We start from the raw sequence: 17,396 nt of genomic DNA on the forward strand, positions 1-17,396 counted from the left end.
TTTTTTAAAACATTAATCTTTTAATCATTAATCATTAAATTCATTAATAAACATGAATTTATGGATTTAATTGCACTCATGCCACCTCTGATCCTCATTAAATGTCTGAAAATACACCTACAAGCCACTTTTGTGTTCTTCTGTGCTACCTCTGTACAAATTAATTTTAATACTGATTTCATTTGATTAGTAACTTATTCTTCTTATTCTACTTGTTCTTATTATATGGTTTTATCTATAATTTTTAACAAGCTTATAACATTTTTTTTTTTTTAATTTGACATAGAAGATTACATACTTTTAATAAAGATAGAAAAATGCCATTACAAAGGTAAAAACAAAATTCTACTGTAAATCACTTTAAGGAGTCAAATATGACCTCGTAATGGGAAGGCAATTTTTTTAGTCTAAATTTTTGACTGTGCTCCTAAATTTTTCAAGTTAGGAACACAAGCGTTCCTAAAAAGAAAAATAAGTGTAGAGCCCTGTCAGAGTGTGTCAGGTACAAAATGAGTCACAGGTGTTGATATAATTAGTCTGTGAAGTTGGGAGAAACCAAAAGAACCATTTCAGAGAGACATATAACCTTGTTAACCATTATAAATTATGACTTACAAAAACCTGTTCTACATTATATTTTAGTGTAAGTGTTAATGCATATTATGTGTATACTATATATTCATATTTAAACATTTGAAATATATTTCACCTTTAATTTTTACTTGCCATGAGGCAGGTGACACAGATGTCTGTCTTTTTATTGCATACACAACTGCTCTTTCCTCAAAAACGATGTTCCTTCTGGCACTGAGGGCCTGGAAGGCAGCCGCTGTGGGACGTTATGAGAATTCAATACAGTCTGTTCCCTCTCTCTGGGGGTTCTGATGGCACCTGTTCTTCATCATGTGCTCTGTACTCACTCAAGGGCAATGGCACCCTGAACACTCCACTTACTCATTTTGTGTAGGTTTGTTATGAATATGAAATGTATTGAAACTTGGCAAACTAAGTTGAACTGCTGACGTGAAGTTCTTGTCTACAGTAGGGGAAATATCAGACCAAAAAAGTTAGTTTCTGTTTTAAAGAGTCACCTATTTAAGACATGACTTGAAAGTGTACCCAAAATTCCCTACACAGCATTTTACAGAATTTTTTGTAATGAAATAAATGATACCGTTTATTGTTGTAGTTCTATGTTACATAGAATGTGTAATCAGTTCAATCAAATCTTTAAAAAAGAGCCATTTTAAGTCAACAATTGCAGCTCGAACATCATTAGTTTAAAAAAACAAACTGAAAGCTCAGAGTTGTGATGGATCTTCAGGTCTACTACATAAGTAGCTGACACATTATCTTCCTGATCAAGTAACTGGCAAACAAAATATGCCCTGCTGTGCGACTTTAATAGGAAAAAAGTCATTTGCGAATGTATATGTAAATATAGAAATATTACTGGAGATCTCATGTCAAGTCTGTGTGTTTTTGAAGTGTTTAGAGTTTGGCCAACCACTCAGGAAAGGGCTGCAGAATAGATACAAGGTATATGGGCATCCTTTTAATTTTAGCCTAGGAGGGACATTTGCCCTTCCAGACAATCTAAGGCTCAAGATATTCCAAAATATTTTCACTTGGTTTGTATGTGGCTTCTCTACAGCTGGCTTGGATCTTCAACATCTAGTCTTCATTTTGTAAATGAAAAAAAAAAGAAAGAAATCATTTTGAATGATAAAAGTGAATGATAAAAGTGAATTTAGGCGTCACAACATCATAATTTATGCTGGTATGAAACATGGATATAAAATTTGAGATTTGGTAGTCTCTGCTTCACGTCTCCAGTCCACCCATAGAGGGCGATGAATCTCTTCCCCTCCTCCATCTCCTATACAAGGAGAGAGAGCTTTGTGATAGGTTCCCACTGTTAGGCACGTTTCTTCTGCAGCGTCCCAGTGCTCAACCTCTCTTTCTCGCTCTGTCTGTCTCTCTCTCTCTCGGTCACTGCAGAGCGACTCTCTCTGTTACGGCAGTGTGCAGAGAGACAGTCTGTAGCACTGAACCTATCTAACACTGCTAGAAAACCTGCACACTGTGGCCGTAGACCTGTGGAGACCTGGACTGCACACACACACACACACACACACACACACACACACACACACACATGCAATCACAGACATGCTCAAATCATCACCTGCAACATCTGGCTGAGCCGTGCAAGAGAAGCTCCGTTCCATTGTGCTCTGTGAGTTGACTTATGAATTGTGTGTGTGCTATGGATTTGAATGAGGCTTCGGGGTCTGCAGTCTTGATTTATTTCTCTCCAAGGAGCTGAGTGTGAGACTCATCAATTTGTGTGTCATTTGGCATTAATTTCATGTCCTGTGTCATTCAGACAGAGCTGTGTGCCGATGATGTCTGTGTTGGATTTTTATGCGTGATTTGATTGTAAACCAGAGGTTTTCTTTAACTTATTGTGTGTGTGTAAATAGCATGATTGTCATGTCTGGTTAACCGGCATGTCTGAAGTAGGTTATTCTAGACGCATCGGGCTTGTTCTACATAGAGTTTTAAAATCCACCGGTGTGTACATGAGTGCATACATGAATCGATGGGTGATTTGTGTGTTTGTTGGGTGCACATTTTAAGCATGGAAAACCGGTTTCTCAAACCCACGATTTGATTGTAAACCAGAGGTTTTCTTTAACTGATTGTGTGTGTGTAAATAGCATGATTGTCATGTCTGGTGAACCGGCATGTCTGAAGTAGGTTATTCTAGACGCATCGGGCTTGTTCTACATAGAGTTTTAAAATCCACCGGTGTGTACATGAGTGCATACATGAATCGATGGGTGATTTGTGTGTTTGTTGGGTGCACATTTTAAGCATGGAAAACCGGTTTCTCAAACCCACATGAGCATAGTTTCTTAGTGTGACATCTTTTTAGGCACTGTCCTTATGCTTTTTGACGACATATGACTGCGCCAATCTTGCATTTCAGCCAGACTGTGTGTGTTTAAATTATGGGTTAGGGAATAGTTCTCCCAAAAATGAACATTCGATATTCAGGAGGAGAAATTTTGAAATATGTTCATGCTGCCCTTTTCAATACAGTGAAAGTGGATGGGGACTGGAGATTTTGAGCTTCCCAAAATTATTTAAAAAAAAAACTCTATATAAGTAGTCTGTATGACTTATATGTCTTATAAAAGCCATATGATAGCTTTGTGTAATTTGAGCCACTATTACCAGCAAATCTTGTTTGATAGCCGTGGTCATCTTTTAAGGGAATGAGGACTGGGATTGTCAATGAAAATGGATGGGGACTGGAGATATCAAGCTACAAAAGGACAAAAAATGACATTAAAACATTATAAAAGAAGTCCATATGACTTGTGCACTGTATTCCAAGTCGTCTGATATCATATGATCACTTTGTGTGAGAAACAGGCCAAAATTCTCTGAAAAAGTCATTATTTTCTGAATTGTACTCTCCATCATAGATCTCAAATCTTATTTGTTGATGCACATTTGACACATGAAGATGTATCACACTAAGTAAAAGCAATGCCACCAAACATCACTGTTCTCACTAACCTTGTAGCTAATTGTGATGCACCAAGTTCAAATATAACTCTTAAAACGTTATTTTTTGGATGAACTGGCCCTTTAAGGATTTAAGCTTTACTGTATATATATATATATATATATATATTAGAAATTTAGAGAAATGCTATCGATGTGTGTGTGGGTGGGGATACTATCCTTTATTTTCCTCATCTCTATATTTCAGTTGCTTTTTTTCCATATACTCACATGTGCCTCTCTCTTTCTGTTTTTCGCTTCACCCCCTCTCTCATTCTCACTCTCTATACATCTGTCTGCTGATAAAGCACATTTTTTGAAGAGAACCCCCTCCACATTTCATCACGGGATGTAATAATGATGACGACGTGTGTGCATGTGTATTTATCACTGGGACTCCTCATGGGGATCCCTGCACTTTTATGTGTTCAGAAGACATTTCTATGTACCATGAAAAATATGATGTGCATTTGGCCAGTGTGTGTGTATGAGCGGCATTGTGTGCTTATATCGATGAGAAACAAGCTAAACAGGAAGGTAGGACCCTCTTAGGAGCTTGAAAAAGCTTTTTGACCATGGAACAAAGTGGAAACTATCACAGACATATTCTCACAGCTCTACAGGCGATCGCTTTGAGGTCAGGTTTTTGTATCGAGTGACTAAATCATGGTTTGCTGAAGTATTGTCAGACCTTTTCCTCAGAAAATAGAATGGCTGCACACACATTCTTTACTACTACTGAAAAACTGCACACAAAAGGCATTTCTTCACAGAGTTTATTGTGAATGTGATGTAAACGCCAAGAAGCCTGTTATCAGATGAGATTGTATCGTGGTAGAGGGTCATCTAACCGTCTGTATGTGTGTTACAGGAGGTGTTGTAGATAAAGATCTCAGGCAGTATCTCAACCTGCGTTTCCAGAAGGGCTCTTTGGACCATGAGCTGCAACAAATAATTCGGGACAACCTCTATCTTCGTACGGTACCCTGTGAGTAACTCTTCACCCTGATTTCCTTAACCTTCAACACTGCTGCTCTTACTGGCTTTGTCATCTCGGCCTGGCCACTGACTTCTTATTGATTAAGTCCTGGCTGATGTTGTCTGATCACTGCAACAGGGTAGTCTCACTTTGTTTTACGTATATCAAATTGTTTCGGACCCTGCAACGATGATAGGGTGGATGTCAAAGCATTGGTATTGGGTTGGTTGCAAGGCTGTTTGCTTTCTAGCAGTGTTAAGGTGCGGTCACCTTAATGTAATTTCTGCCAATTTTTCAATACAAAAAAGGTTAATCGTCAATAATGTAACAATGTATGAAGCACTACTCTCTTTCAAATCAAACAGCTGTCTGTTGATCAACATTGCAAATTTTGGAGAGACCAACTTGAAGCAGTTGCGAAATCTGTGTGGGGAATAACTCAACTTTACGCAAAATTCCTGGTCATGTTGATTCTTATCGAAATGATTGGATTTTGCATGTGAAAATTCTATGATTAATCATGATTAATCGCATCCAAAATAAAAGTTTTACGTAATATATGTATGTGTACTGTGTATATTTATTATGTATATATAAATACACACATAGGCCTGTCGCAATAATCAATATATCGACTTATCGCGCAATATATGTACATGACCTCAATAATTTTTGGTGACGCAATATATCGCCCATTATATTTACTTAAAAAATTATGTCACCATGTTTTGTACATTCCACTTGTGCCTGTGTCTTTTGCAGCTTCTCGTGCATAACGTGGTGTAGTCATGAGCTGCTAGTTCAAATTTAAAAACTGCTTCTGCAAAAAAAGTTTCATCTGCAGATATGGTCTTGTTTAGGCATCTGTGCCTTTGTGCATATGGACATCTGACTGCTAAGTAGTGATCATGTTTTTCAGCAATAGTGTGCACCCTTAATTTACAGAGAAAAGAAGGTCAGAAAAAAATCTGTAGACGGAAAAATCTCCATCTCCATCTTTTTTTCTACTTGTTACTCTGCACTTCTTGTTAGAAAATGTTTATTTACTATTTATTCAGGTTTTTTAAGGTATCTAATATTTTGATACTTAATTTCCATGATCTAAATATTCTTAAAAATTAAAAGTTTGTTGTCATTTGGAAGTGTGTAGGCCTTCTTGCATTATTATGCTGTTACATTATGATTATATATTCAGTGGCATAAAATGGTCTTTAAAATGACAATAATATCGCTTATCGCAATTATTTCTGGGGCAATATATCGCACAACAAAAAGTTGTTATCGTGACAGGCCTATACACACACATACAGTATATATTTTGAAAATATTTACGTATATGTATATACATTTATATCTTTATATTTTATATTATATATAAATATATTTAACATATAAACATAACATATTTTTCTTAAATATACACATGCATGTGTTTGTATTTATAGACACATAATAAATATACACAGTATACACACATATATTATGTAAACAAAAACTTTTATTTTGGATGCGATTAATCGCGATTAATCGTTTGACAGCACTAGAAAATTCACATTCAGTGGTAGAAGTTTTCCATTTAAAGGACCTTTTTGCCCCTTGAAGTTGATTTCTAGATGTATATTTGCCTTTTGGTGTGGTCATATTTTTGTCTACCCATATAAAATATTTTTGTGTATTATTATTTATGTCTAGTACTTTGATGTAATGAATTAATTAACAAGTGCTCAATCTGAAATTATTTATTTAAATGTATTATTTAAAAATATGTTATTTAAATGTATTATTTAAATGACTAATTATTAAAAAATCAACAGTATTTTATGCAATATTGTAAATAATTAGGCTTAAATTGGAATATTATCAGAAATAATATATAGAAATATATATTTTTTTAGCATTGACATTTTGCATATTGGGGCCATTTTTGTCACTTTTAGTTTTCCTTGTACCCCTGGTTAAGATCGATCTTTTCTGTAGTTGCTTGCTTGCTGACCCAACCCAAAAGAACCCACCTTGATATCAACAATCTTCATAATCTGAGATGTTTAGGTCAAACATTTTTAGCAAATTTGAATTTTTAAGAATTCACCAAACTGAACCTTAGTATGCAGTAAAGCACATGAAAGTGCATAAAACACAAAGTCTAGTGCAACCACCCAGTTGTGGTTGAAAATACCCTTAAAAAGAAAAACACTTCGCTAGTCTTTATAGTTATAATGAAGTGAAGTTTGTATATGTATACTTAGAGTTGTAGTCCAGAACCAAAGAGGTGTTTTGAAACATTTGAAGATATTATACACAGTATACTTTGTCTTTGGACTGCACCGACGCTTGAAAGGATTTCCGTGAAGCTTTTGCTCAAGTGAAGCCCTTGTGTTATGTGTGAGAGCAAGCGAGTGAGTGAAAAAGAGAGAGAGAGTGATTACTGTCCAGCTGAGAGACTGAGCTGTGATTCCATTAGACCAGAGAGCCACACGTGAGATCCGTACCCGAGAGAAAGAGAGGGGTCTGGAGAATACAGATGAGAGAGAGAGGGATGGACTGACAGAGATTACGATAAAAAAATGAGAATGAGGTGTGAGGACCCTAGATAAAACGCAACAGATGTCGGATTCATTGAACACTTGCAAGAGGAAAAAGAAACAAGGAAACTGATAGCTTGAAATAAGAAGAGCGAAATTGAGGTAGAGGATAGTTTGAAAACCCATGCATACAAATGTAGTTTTATTCATATGTAATGTAACTGCTGTTTCAAAAGCTAGTGAGCTGCCTACTTAGAAAACATTTTAAGGGCATTAGATGTGTTCCTGACAAGAAGATAGTTCCAAAAGGTGACCAGCATCATGTTACCTTCTAAAAAACTTTGTTTTGGCTGTCCCAGAATGCATTGTGAAATTTTTTTCTCCAATATAGTGGACAGGGTCATTGATTTTTCTCAGTGATGATGGTGTATTATGAATTTTTATGTGTATTGTTAGATATATACAATGTACAATTTAATGACAGCTAATAAGAGGTACACAACATGTTTATATCAAATAAAATAAATGTCTTATTTTTTGATAATGTCATTTAAATTCACAAAAATAACAAAATGGAAAGATAAATAGATTTTTAAGGTTATCAGACCATTAGGTGTTAATGATTGTCATGTGGTTAGCATAGCGATATGCTAATGGCACACTTTATTAAAATCAGTTGCCAGGTACGCTTTTCGGTAGATTCATGCGATGAGTGCTATTTTGTCTTCCACATTCTAGTAATCACAAAATGCCCAAATATAGACCAATAATTCATCTGCTTACTCTTATATTGTCAGGTTATTTGATTAGAACAGTGCTAATAGAATCAATTGTTTGATAAATGTGAGGAAGCGCTATTTTGTGGTGCTCAAACTAATAATCTCAAAATGCCCAAATATCAACCAATTATTCATTGTGTTGCTAGCTTAGCAACATGCTAATGTCACACTCTATTGTATTAAAGTTCAGGTCTTAATAGAATCAACTGTTTGATAAACTTGAGAAGTGCTATTTTGTCTGCCACATGCTAATAATCACAAATGCCCAAATTTAGACCGATTATTTGATCAGTTATCTTAGATTAGCACCATGCTAACATTACACTCTGTTGGAATCAGTTGTTTAAACGTTAGGAGCTCTATTTTGTGTGGCACGTACTGTACCATTAATCTCAAAATGCCCAAATATTACCCAGTTATATATGTTGTGTTACTACAGTACTTATTAGTTTCTCATTTGTTAGCTTAGCAACATGCTAATGTTACATTGGATTTAACTATGTGCGGCACTTGATTTACCTGATTAGTGCTATTTCTTTCTGGCGTATGCTGATTATCTTAAAATGCCCAAATATTGACAGATTTTTTACTAATTAGCAACTTAGCAACATGCTATTGTTAAACTATTTTGGAATGTACTGCGAGTCACGCGGCTATTTTGATTCTCACTATTATGTGTCATGAGGACACATGTCCAAATCAGTCACTTATGAGGTACATTGTATGAAATTGCACACTCATAAAATACAGTGGGTATAGAAAAGAACCCCCGCACATCCTTTGAAAAAAATCACATTTTGTTGCTTTGCAGCCTGAAATGAAGACAGACCGTTTTTGTTTTATCCAGCTGTATTTACTCAGTGTAACTTCTAACATTCAAGTGAAAGATATAACACCAAACAAAATGTGACTACAAAGCAAATGCAAAGCAGCAAAATGTGATTATTTTAAAGGGGGGTGATTCTTTTCTATACCCACTGTACATTTGAGATCAGGTTATGAAGTTGGTTTGGATCTTGCCTTTGAAGACAGCTGCCTATGTAGGCAGTAGACAGCCTTGAATCTTACTAGATTTTGGAGTTTACATTTCACAGAATATTATTACTGCAGAATTGAGTTTCTGTACGAGAGAGAAAAAAAAAAGTCACTCCAGAGAAAGGTGAGGATGTGTTCTCGTTGCCGTCACATTATCAGTCACGTGATTGGCTGCTTGCTGAGTAATGACAGTAATGCTCATAATCACAGAACTGCCTCATGAATTATGCAGCAGATCTATTACAGCTTAGGGTGCCATGACAGGTTACTCCTGCCACACACACACACACACAGGGGAGAGACAGGGTGACATTAGAAGTTGTTAGTGCTGACATTGAACCTCTCCAGAAATGAGACGTGAGACACTATTATAAATGGGGGATGCAGTGTCCTCTAATATCTAACAAGAGACCCAGAGATACTGTCCATTCTACTGTATGTTGACCACTGTGCACATTGTCATTCTTATATTTCTGTTTCTCTTTATCCACTCCTCATTTTCTGAAAAAAATTCTGTCATTTACTCACCCTCATGTCAGTCCAAACCCTGAATTCTTTTGTAGAACACAAAAGCAAATGTTTTGAATAATGTTCACGCTGCTCTTTTCCATGCAATGAATCCATATAGTGACTAGGAACCGTCAAGCTCCAAAAAAGGACAAACAAAGACATGGGTTTGGAACAACATGCATGAGGAAATGATGACAGACTTTTCATTTTGTGAGATATTGGTGAATTATTTTTAAGGGTGGTTTTGTCAGCGACAGGCTCTCACTGTGTAGTCTGTAAATCCAGAATGCTTTAGAGAACATTTGAAGTCTCATAACAAGACTGAAGCAGGTCTCATTTTCACTTCAGAACACAGAAATGTGGATCAGGCTTTTTCCAAAGCACCTGCCACCGCAAACAGTCTGACACATTTTCAGAGCAAAACCATAAACCTGAAAAATGGAACAAGCTTGAATTGCCAGTTAAAGGTACCCAGAGTTCTCTATAACTCCCTTGTTACTGAGCAAGACTTGAATGTAGAGTTTCTGCCCTGAAATCCAAAGATTTGATTTTAAACAACATGCTGGACCACACAAGCCTGAAATCTCATTTTCAGAAATCCTGAATTGAATCTTTGATGTCTGAAGTAGTGGTTTCATCATTCCAGTTATCAAAAATGGATATAAGATTTAACTACACCTGTATATCTTCCAAAGCTTTGCAGTCACATTCTTGGAGAGATTAATCATTGCGGTTTTAAAGGGAAGATTGTAACAATGAATTCATTCCCTAGATGCTTTGCTTGAATTGGATTTAGTTATATTTGTTGTGGATGTGGAGGATCTGGTTCTTTCAAGTCAACATATAATCAAAATTGACCCAAGTAACTTTAATACACATTCCTGGTCTTATCGTGCACAGTTCATCAAAAATGAATAACCTGCTTCTCTTCTAAATGGCTTTGCTTTTCGACTGACATCATCTCGGCTGCGCAACTGTTGGTTAATGTTGCACACACTGCCTCACTGGAAAAATCATATGGGTTTTCTGTAGCAAAAGATTATTTAATAAGTATCTTGTGTCTCTTTTCTAGTACAAATATCTAAACATCCTTCAAACAAGATACATTAAAGACTTGTTTTTAGAGACGTTAAGTTTTTATTACATCATTAGCAATATTCTTGTTAGATGCATAAAACTAAACAACTCTCGCTTTACTTACTGTGGTTTATGCTTAAAACAAACATAAACAGTTTGCCGATGGGGTGAGAAAAATAACATTTGTTCAAAATATGCAGTTTTGCTTCTCAAGTAAATTGATCTTGTTTCAAGGATGTTTAAATATTTGTACTGGAAAACATGACAAAAATACTGATTAAATCTGATTTTTGAGTTTTCTTTCTTCCTTGGAACACAAAAGCAAGTATGACAAGGTTTTCAGCAAATGAAAACTAATTTTGCTCACACAAAGGTGTTGTTTGAAACACATTTATAAATATGTATAATATATATACAGTTTAATTATTTATTTATTTATTTTTTTTTACGTTGACAGCCCTTGGTCCCCATTCACTTTCATTATATGGAAAAGAGCAGCTCAAACATTCTGTGAAGTTTCTCTTTTTGTGTTGTACTTAAGAAAGAGAGCTGTTTTTTAAAGTAGTCTTTTATGTTTACCAAGATGGCATTTATTTGATCAAAAATACAGTAAAATAGTGATATTGTGAAATATTACAATTCGTGTTTACAAATGAACTGTATTTTTTATTATTATTATTATTATTATTATTATTCTTTCTCTCTGACTCTCTGTATGTCAGTCTCTCTTCCCTTTTTACTCTTTCTAGCTCTGTCTTCCACTCTCTTTTGGCATGTCTTTCTGTTTCTGTCTCTGTCTCAGTTGTTGTACTTAAGCGCCATGATAAGAGCTTCGACTAGGTTTCCATGGTAACTGCCGTCTCCCACCCCCCGCAGTCTGCGTCAGACCAGTGACGTCTAGTCCTCCCCTCCACCTCATTCCTTCATCCAGTCCTCCATCCTTGACATGAATGAATACACAGGAAGGCAGGAAATGGGGCTGCTGTTGTGGAGCTCTTACAAAACAGGGTTATAATTGGCCAGGTTGCACATGCATTGTGTGCTTTGATTGGAGGATGGGACTCTGCTTGGAGCTCTTGGCCTGAGATGAAGAAGCATTTAACTGCAGATGAGGTCAGTGAGGAAAAAGCCATGGAATAAGACCAGAGACAAGTGTGTATGATTGTGTTTAAGTATTACTGTTGTGCCTCTGATGCCACATGGCGAACATCCAGATAGAGATGCATTAGAGCAGATGCACTCAAACACACTTCAGAGAATGTATCCCTTTTTTTTTAATCTTTCATTGCTTTTCTGCACTCACATTTGTGAGTGATTCACATGAAAACTTGTCCTGTTAATATAAAAAAAAAAAAACGAAAAAAGAAAAGTTAAGAAATACTATATTGCACAAAGAAAAGTTTTAGGATTTTATTTTCTGATATTGTTTTCTGGACAATCCTCCCTAAATTCTCATTACCACAGTGCAAAATATTATGTTTTTAATATTATTTAAATGCAGTTGTAAATAATTTTGTAGGGCTGTCAATCAATTAAACAGTTTAATCAAAATAATTATGCTGAATAATTAAATGAATTGCATATTTTTACAATTGATATATATATATATATATATATATATGTATATATATATATATATACACACACATTCATACATACATACATAAGGATAAATGATTTTTTTTATTATTTATTTATGTTAATTTTCTTTTGCATATATTCTTCTTTTCTTAATTAATTATTTTTAAATGAAAAACATGTAACTCCACTACGCTAGTATTTATATATATTTTTTTCTTTTTAAAAATCATCATCGTATGTTATGTTGCATCACTTCATTTTCTTTAAGCATTCAATTGGTTTGTTGTGATGTTCAAATGTTTATTTGTTATGTTTTGTTTTATTTTGGTGTGAAATGAGATCGGTGTTATTTTAGTATTATTTATATCCTAATATTAATATTTAGCATTTAGCTAAAATATTTTGAATAAGCTGTTTTTTTTTTTCAGTTATAGTAATTTAGTTAAGTGTTTTTGTCATTTTTAATAGTTTTTTATTATTATTATTATTATATATTTTTTTTTCTTTTTAAAAATCATCATCGTATGTTATGTTGCATCACTTCATTTTCTTTAAGCATTCAATTGGTTTGTTGTGATGTTCAAATGTTTATTTGTTATGTTTTGTTTTATTTTGGTGTGAAATGAGATCGGTGTTATTTTAGTATTATTTATATCCTAATATTAATATTTAGCATTTAGCTAAAATATTTTGAATAAGCTGTTTTTTTTTTTCAGTTATAGTAATTTAGTTAAGTGTTTTTGTCATTTTTAATAGTTTTTTATTATTATTATTATTTATATTATTTTATATAGCTTTAACATAGCCTTAATTTAGTCTTAGTAATTTTAGTATCTCAACTAAACGTATTTTATTTCAGTCAGTTGCCTGGCAACATTTTTTAACAAGTTTTTTAAAGCCTACAATTTTGAATCTAATAATTATATATTTTATTTCAGAATTATTTAAATAATCAAACCAATATTCTTTACCCTGTTCATACACGTCAAAGTATCTCAGTTTCTTACCAGTTTAAAGCTCAAGTCTCCTTTCCCCTTTTCCAGCTAGACTGTCTTGTATTAAAGGTGTCCCGCTCCATTAACGGTCCTTGTGTAGACTAATGTAGCCAGAGGACAGAGAGTTATTTGTAGCTGTGAAAAAGAGAGATAGTGAGAGGTCTGGAAGGGTGGCAGCATGTCAAATGGTGTTAGAAATAGATCATACTTTCACAAACAATCCCATCTTCCATTTTCATCTGTTGCAACTTGCTTTCTAAATACCACTGACATTGGACAGTTTTTTTTTTTTTTCAAATAGCGATAGCATATGATCAGTTATAAATTTGCATACTCCCTTACAAACAAAATGAGTCATTTATACATTCCACCCTTTTTCCTGGAAGAGAAAGACGGTTTAAATGTGTTAAAAGTTTATTTTGTCAACTTTTAGAGTATGTTAGCATATAGATTATCCTCAACGCTAACACTCTGGACTAAAAGCCTCGAAACTCTGGTTTTGATTTCATGCGGTTTAGGAATTATCATAGTATTCCGGTCCTAGTCATCATTACAGATCTTCTAAACTCTCTTTAATGTGTTCGTATACGTCTCAGCCGCTGTGGTAGAGACCCTTTATCTTTTAAAGCTGGTTTTGTGGATGAGGTCTAATCTGTTGACAGTGATGTCTAGCTCTGACATACTCGCTGGCTTTCCAAAGTCTGTGTGGCACAGCTGCAGTCAGTGTCAAATGCAAACCACACTCAGTGAGCCAATTATAATCTCCTTATCTCCAGAGCACAACACGAGCCATCCTGGAGTAAACACACACACACACACACACACACACACACACAGAGCCCAACTTCAGCAGATCCTCCATGATCCTTCAGAACTTGTACCTCAAATAGGCTTTCATAATGAAAACCTCCAAACAACACTTTCCTGTGTCTAGTTTTTTTTTTTTGTATTTTATTGGATGTCCTTGATTTTTTGTTCTTTGCAGATACTTCCATTCCAGATCTTAACAATAACCTTTAAAGAAACTTATTTTATTTCAGTCAGTTGCCTGGCAACATTTTTTAACAAGTTTTTTAAAGCCTACAATTTTGAATCTAATAATTATATATTTTATTTCAGAATTATTTAAATAATCAAACCAATATTCTTTACCCTGTTCATACACGTCAAAGTATCTCAGTTTCTTACCAGTTTAAAGCTCAAGTCTCCTTTCCCCTTTTCCAGCTAGACTGTCTTGTATTAAAGGTGTCCCGCTCCATTAACGGTCCTTGTGTAGACTAATGTAGCCAGAGGACAGAGAGTTATTTGTAGCTGTGAAAAAGAGAGATAGTGAGAGGTCTGGAAGGGTGGCAGCATGTCAAATGGTGTTAGAAATAGATCATACTTCCCCAAACAATCCCATCTTCCATTTTCATCTGTTGCAACTTGCTTTCTAAATACCACTGACATTGGACAGTTTTTTTTTTTTTCAAATAGCGATAGCATATGATCAGTTATAAATTTGCATACTCCCTTACAAACAAAATGAGTCATTTATACATTCCACCCTTTTTCCTGGAAGAGAAAGACGGTTTAAATGTGTTAAAAGTTTATTTTGTCAACTTTTAGAGTATGTTAGCATATAGATTATCCTCAACGCTAACACTCTGGACTAAAAGCCTCGAAACTCTGGTTTTGATTTCATGCGGTTTAGGAATTATCATAGTATTCCGGTCCTAGTCATCATTACAGATCTTCTAAACTCTCTTTAATGTGTTCGTATACGTCTCAGCCGCTGTGGTAGAGACCCTTTATCTTTTAAAGCTGGTTTTGTGGATGAGGTCTAATCTGTTGACAGTGATGTCTAGCTCTGACATACTCGCTGGCTTTCCAAAGTCTGTGTGGCACAGCTGCAGTCAGTGTCAAATGCAAACCACACTCAGTGAGCCAATTATAATCTCCTTATCTCCAGAGCACAACACGAGCCATCCTGGAGTAAACACACACACACACACACACACACACACACACAGAGCCCAACTTCAGCAGATCCTCCATGATCCTTCAGAACTTGTACCTCAAATAGGCTTTCATAATGAAAACCTCCAAACAACACTTTCCTGTGTCTAGTTTTTTTTTTTTGTATTTTATTGGATGTCCTTGATTTTTTGTTCTTTGCAGATACTTCCATTCCAGATCTTAACAATAACCTTTAAAGACTGTCTTGAACTTACGGACCTGTTTGTTGCAGTCATGCAAATGCTTCCTGGACATTTTATTCTGGAGTCCGAAATGAAAATTGATTGGAGGTCTATTGTAGAGCTGTTTTATATTTAAATATGTTTAAATATGTCAGTTTGTCTGAAATGTTTTTCTTTCTTTTTTTTTAGTTGAGAGCTGGAGATTTAAGTTTGTTCTCCATCTGTATTTATATGTTTAATCATTTGCATGTGTATTCATTTGTCTATCATTTAATTGTATAGCTCATTGCTAGTAGAAACAATTGTGATAATAAATGTGTTTTTATTTGTGATTTTAATATTAGGTGTTTCTTTCCACTCAGACTTTGTCAAGGCATTTCTGGTGAGAAATTAATACGTTTTTTCAGCAAGGATGCATTAAATTGATCAAAAGTGACAGTAAAGGGGTTTCTAAACGTTAAACAGCACAACTGTTTTCAACATTGATAATAATAATAAGAAGAAATGTTTCTGGAGCAACAAATCTGCATATTAGAATGATTTTTTTCTGAATTTCTGAAGGACCACGTGACATTGAAAACGGAATGATGCTGAAAATTCAGCTTTGCGTCACAGGAATAAATTACATTTTAAAATATATTCGAATAGAAAAAGAAAACTTTTGAATGATGCTGTGATGAGTGAGCATTGAACTATATTTATTTGAGTCAGCTCTTTAGTGACAAGAACATGCGGTGTGTAGGCATGGGACGATAACCGGTTTCAAGGTATGCCGCGGTTTGGAGAAGTCACGGTTTCAAAACCACTCAAATTTTCCGTTATACCGTTCCTGCGCGTTTTTTTACCCAGACATTTAAAAATAACATACTTTAGAGCTGTAATCGCGATACCGTGAAACCGTGATATTTTTATCTAAGGTTATCATACCGTCAGAATCTCATACCGGCCCATGCCTAGCGGTGTGTTTGTTATCCTCAGTAGAGTCATGTGAAACTCAGTGGCTATTTGTGTTATCTGTAGCATTGGGCTCACATTAAAAGACTCAAAAACCAAACGACACTTTTCAAACAATGGTTTATTTGATTGTAATTTGGGTGGGTTCTGAGAGGGTCCACAGACCATTAAATTTCAGTGGACATCATTTCAATGGAAATGGGCAGGCTGTGACTTTTAGTAACATAATGACATTAAAACTTTGTTATTCTCTAAGGAATGTTCTGCTTTAAAAGCCACTAAAATCTTCCCAAAACTTCAAGGTGTTCCAGGTCCTAATTTGAAGTCAGTCCAAAGTCTGCACTGCAGTGCCAAATTTCAGATGTATGCAAATTGCTTTATCCCTTGTGATTTCCAGCTGTTTAAGAAGGTTGTGAAAAACTTGTAACAGTGTGTAGTGTGAATATACAGTCCAGTTCAGTCAGGATGTTGCTATTGTATGGAGAGTGTAAAGTATACATCTATAGACCGTGGACATTTTGGGCATTTTTTGCAGTGGCTTTAATGCATCAAAGTAGGGCTGAACGATTAATTGCATTTGCGATAATATCGCGATATGAAAAAACTTGATTTTTCAATCGCAGAGGCTGCGATTACACGGTCACGTGACACGCGAGAGTAAAGAGGTGTGTTCGACTTGAAGATCAGATGGTATGACACCAAAGTATGACGAGAGAAAGCATAAGGAGACGTCCGCGCTCTCTTATAGATCTTGCAGTACTTTGATGACACACACCCATCGGTCTAAGCAGTGCTGTTCAAGTCGAGCGCGGGCCATCAGCAGAAAAAGAAAAGAAATAAAACAGTAAACAGCCAAAGGACGTAACTTAGAATGGGAGATGGATTGGTGTGTGAAAGGGTTTTTCAGATTTTTGTATAGGTTTAAAGGGGGGCGCGACCAAAAACGTTTGAGAACCACTGGTCTAAAGTTAACAGACAGTGTTTAAAAAGTGCAGTCCACATGTTTACATATGTTTATTAAAGTGACTTTGAGTTACCTAAAGTAGTGTGGTAAAGCAACAGATTTGTTTTTATATTTCTGCAATCTACTTTAGTTTGTGTGATTTGTTACTGACTTTCATATTAATGTTTACACCAGGCTTATTTAAACATATATTACATGCTTACAAGGTTGGAAGTTCAACAAATCAGTCAATATACTGTGA

At 35.2% G+C, this 17,396-nt stretch overlaps 1 protein-coding gene across 1 annotated transcript in view; it reads left to right on the top strand.

The window, feature by feature from the left end:
• magi2a (membrane associated guanylate kinase, WW and PDZ domain containing 2a) overlaps window positions 1–17,396 on the top strand; it is a 229,420-nt gene that overhangs the window by 57,641 nt on the left and 154,383 nt on the right. The window contains exon 2 of the mRNA XM_016475753.1: window positions 4,451–4,567. Within this exon, the coding sequence (XP_016331239.1) occupies window positions 4,451–4,567 (117 nt within the window). The remainder of the gene's footprint in view (window positions 1–4,450; window positions 4,568–17,396) is intronic.

The sequence above is a fragment of the Sinocyclocheilus anshuiensis genome, unplaced genomic scaffold (genome assembly GCF_001515605.1).
Source record: "Sinocyclocheilus anshuiensis isolate Anshui unplaced genomic scaffold, SAMN03320099.WGS_v1.1 scaffold200, whole genome shotgun sequence".
Lineage (NCBI taxonomy): Eukaryota > Metazoa > Chordata > Actinopteri > Cypriniformes > Cyprinidae > Sinocyclocheilus > Sinocyclocheilus anshuiensis.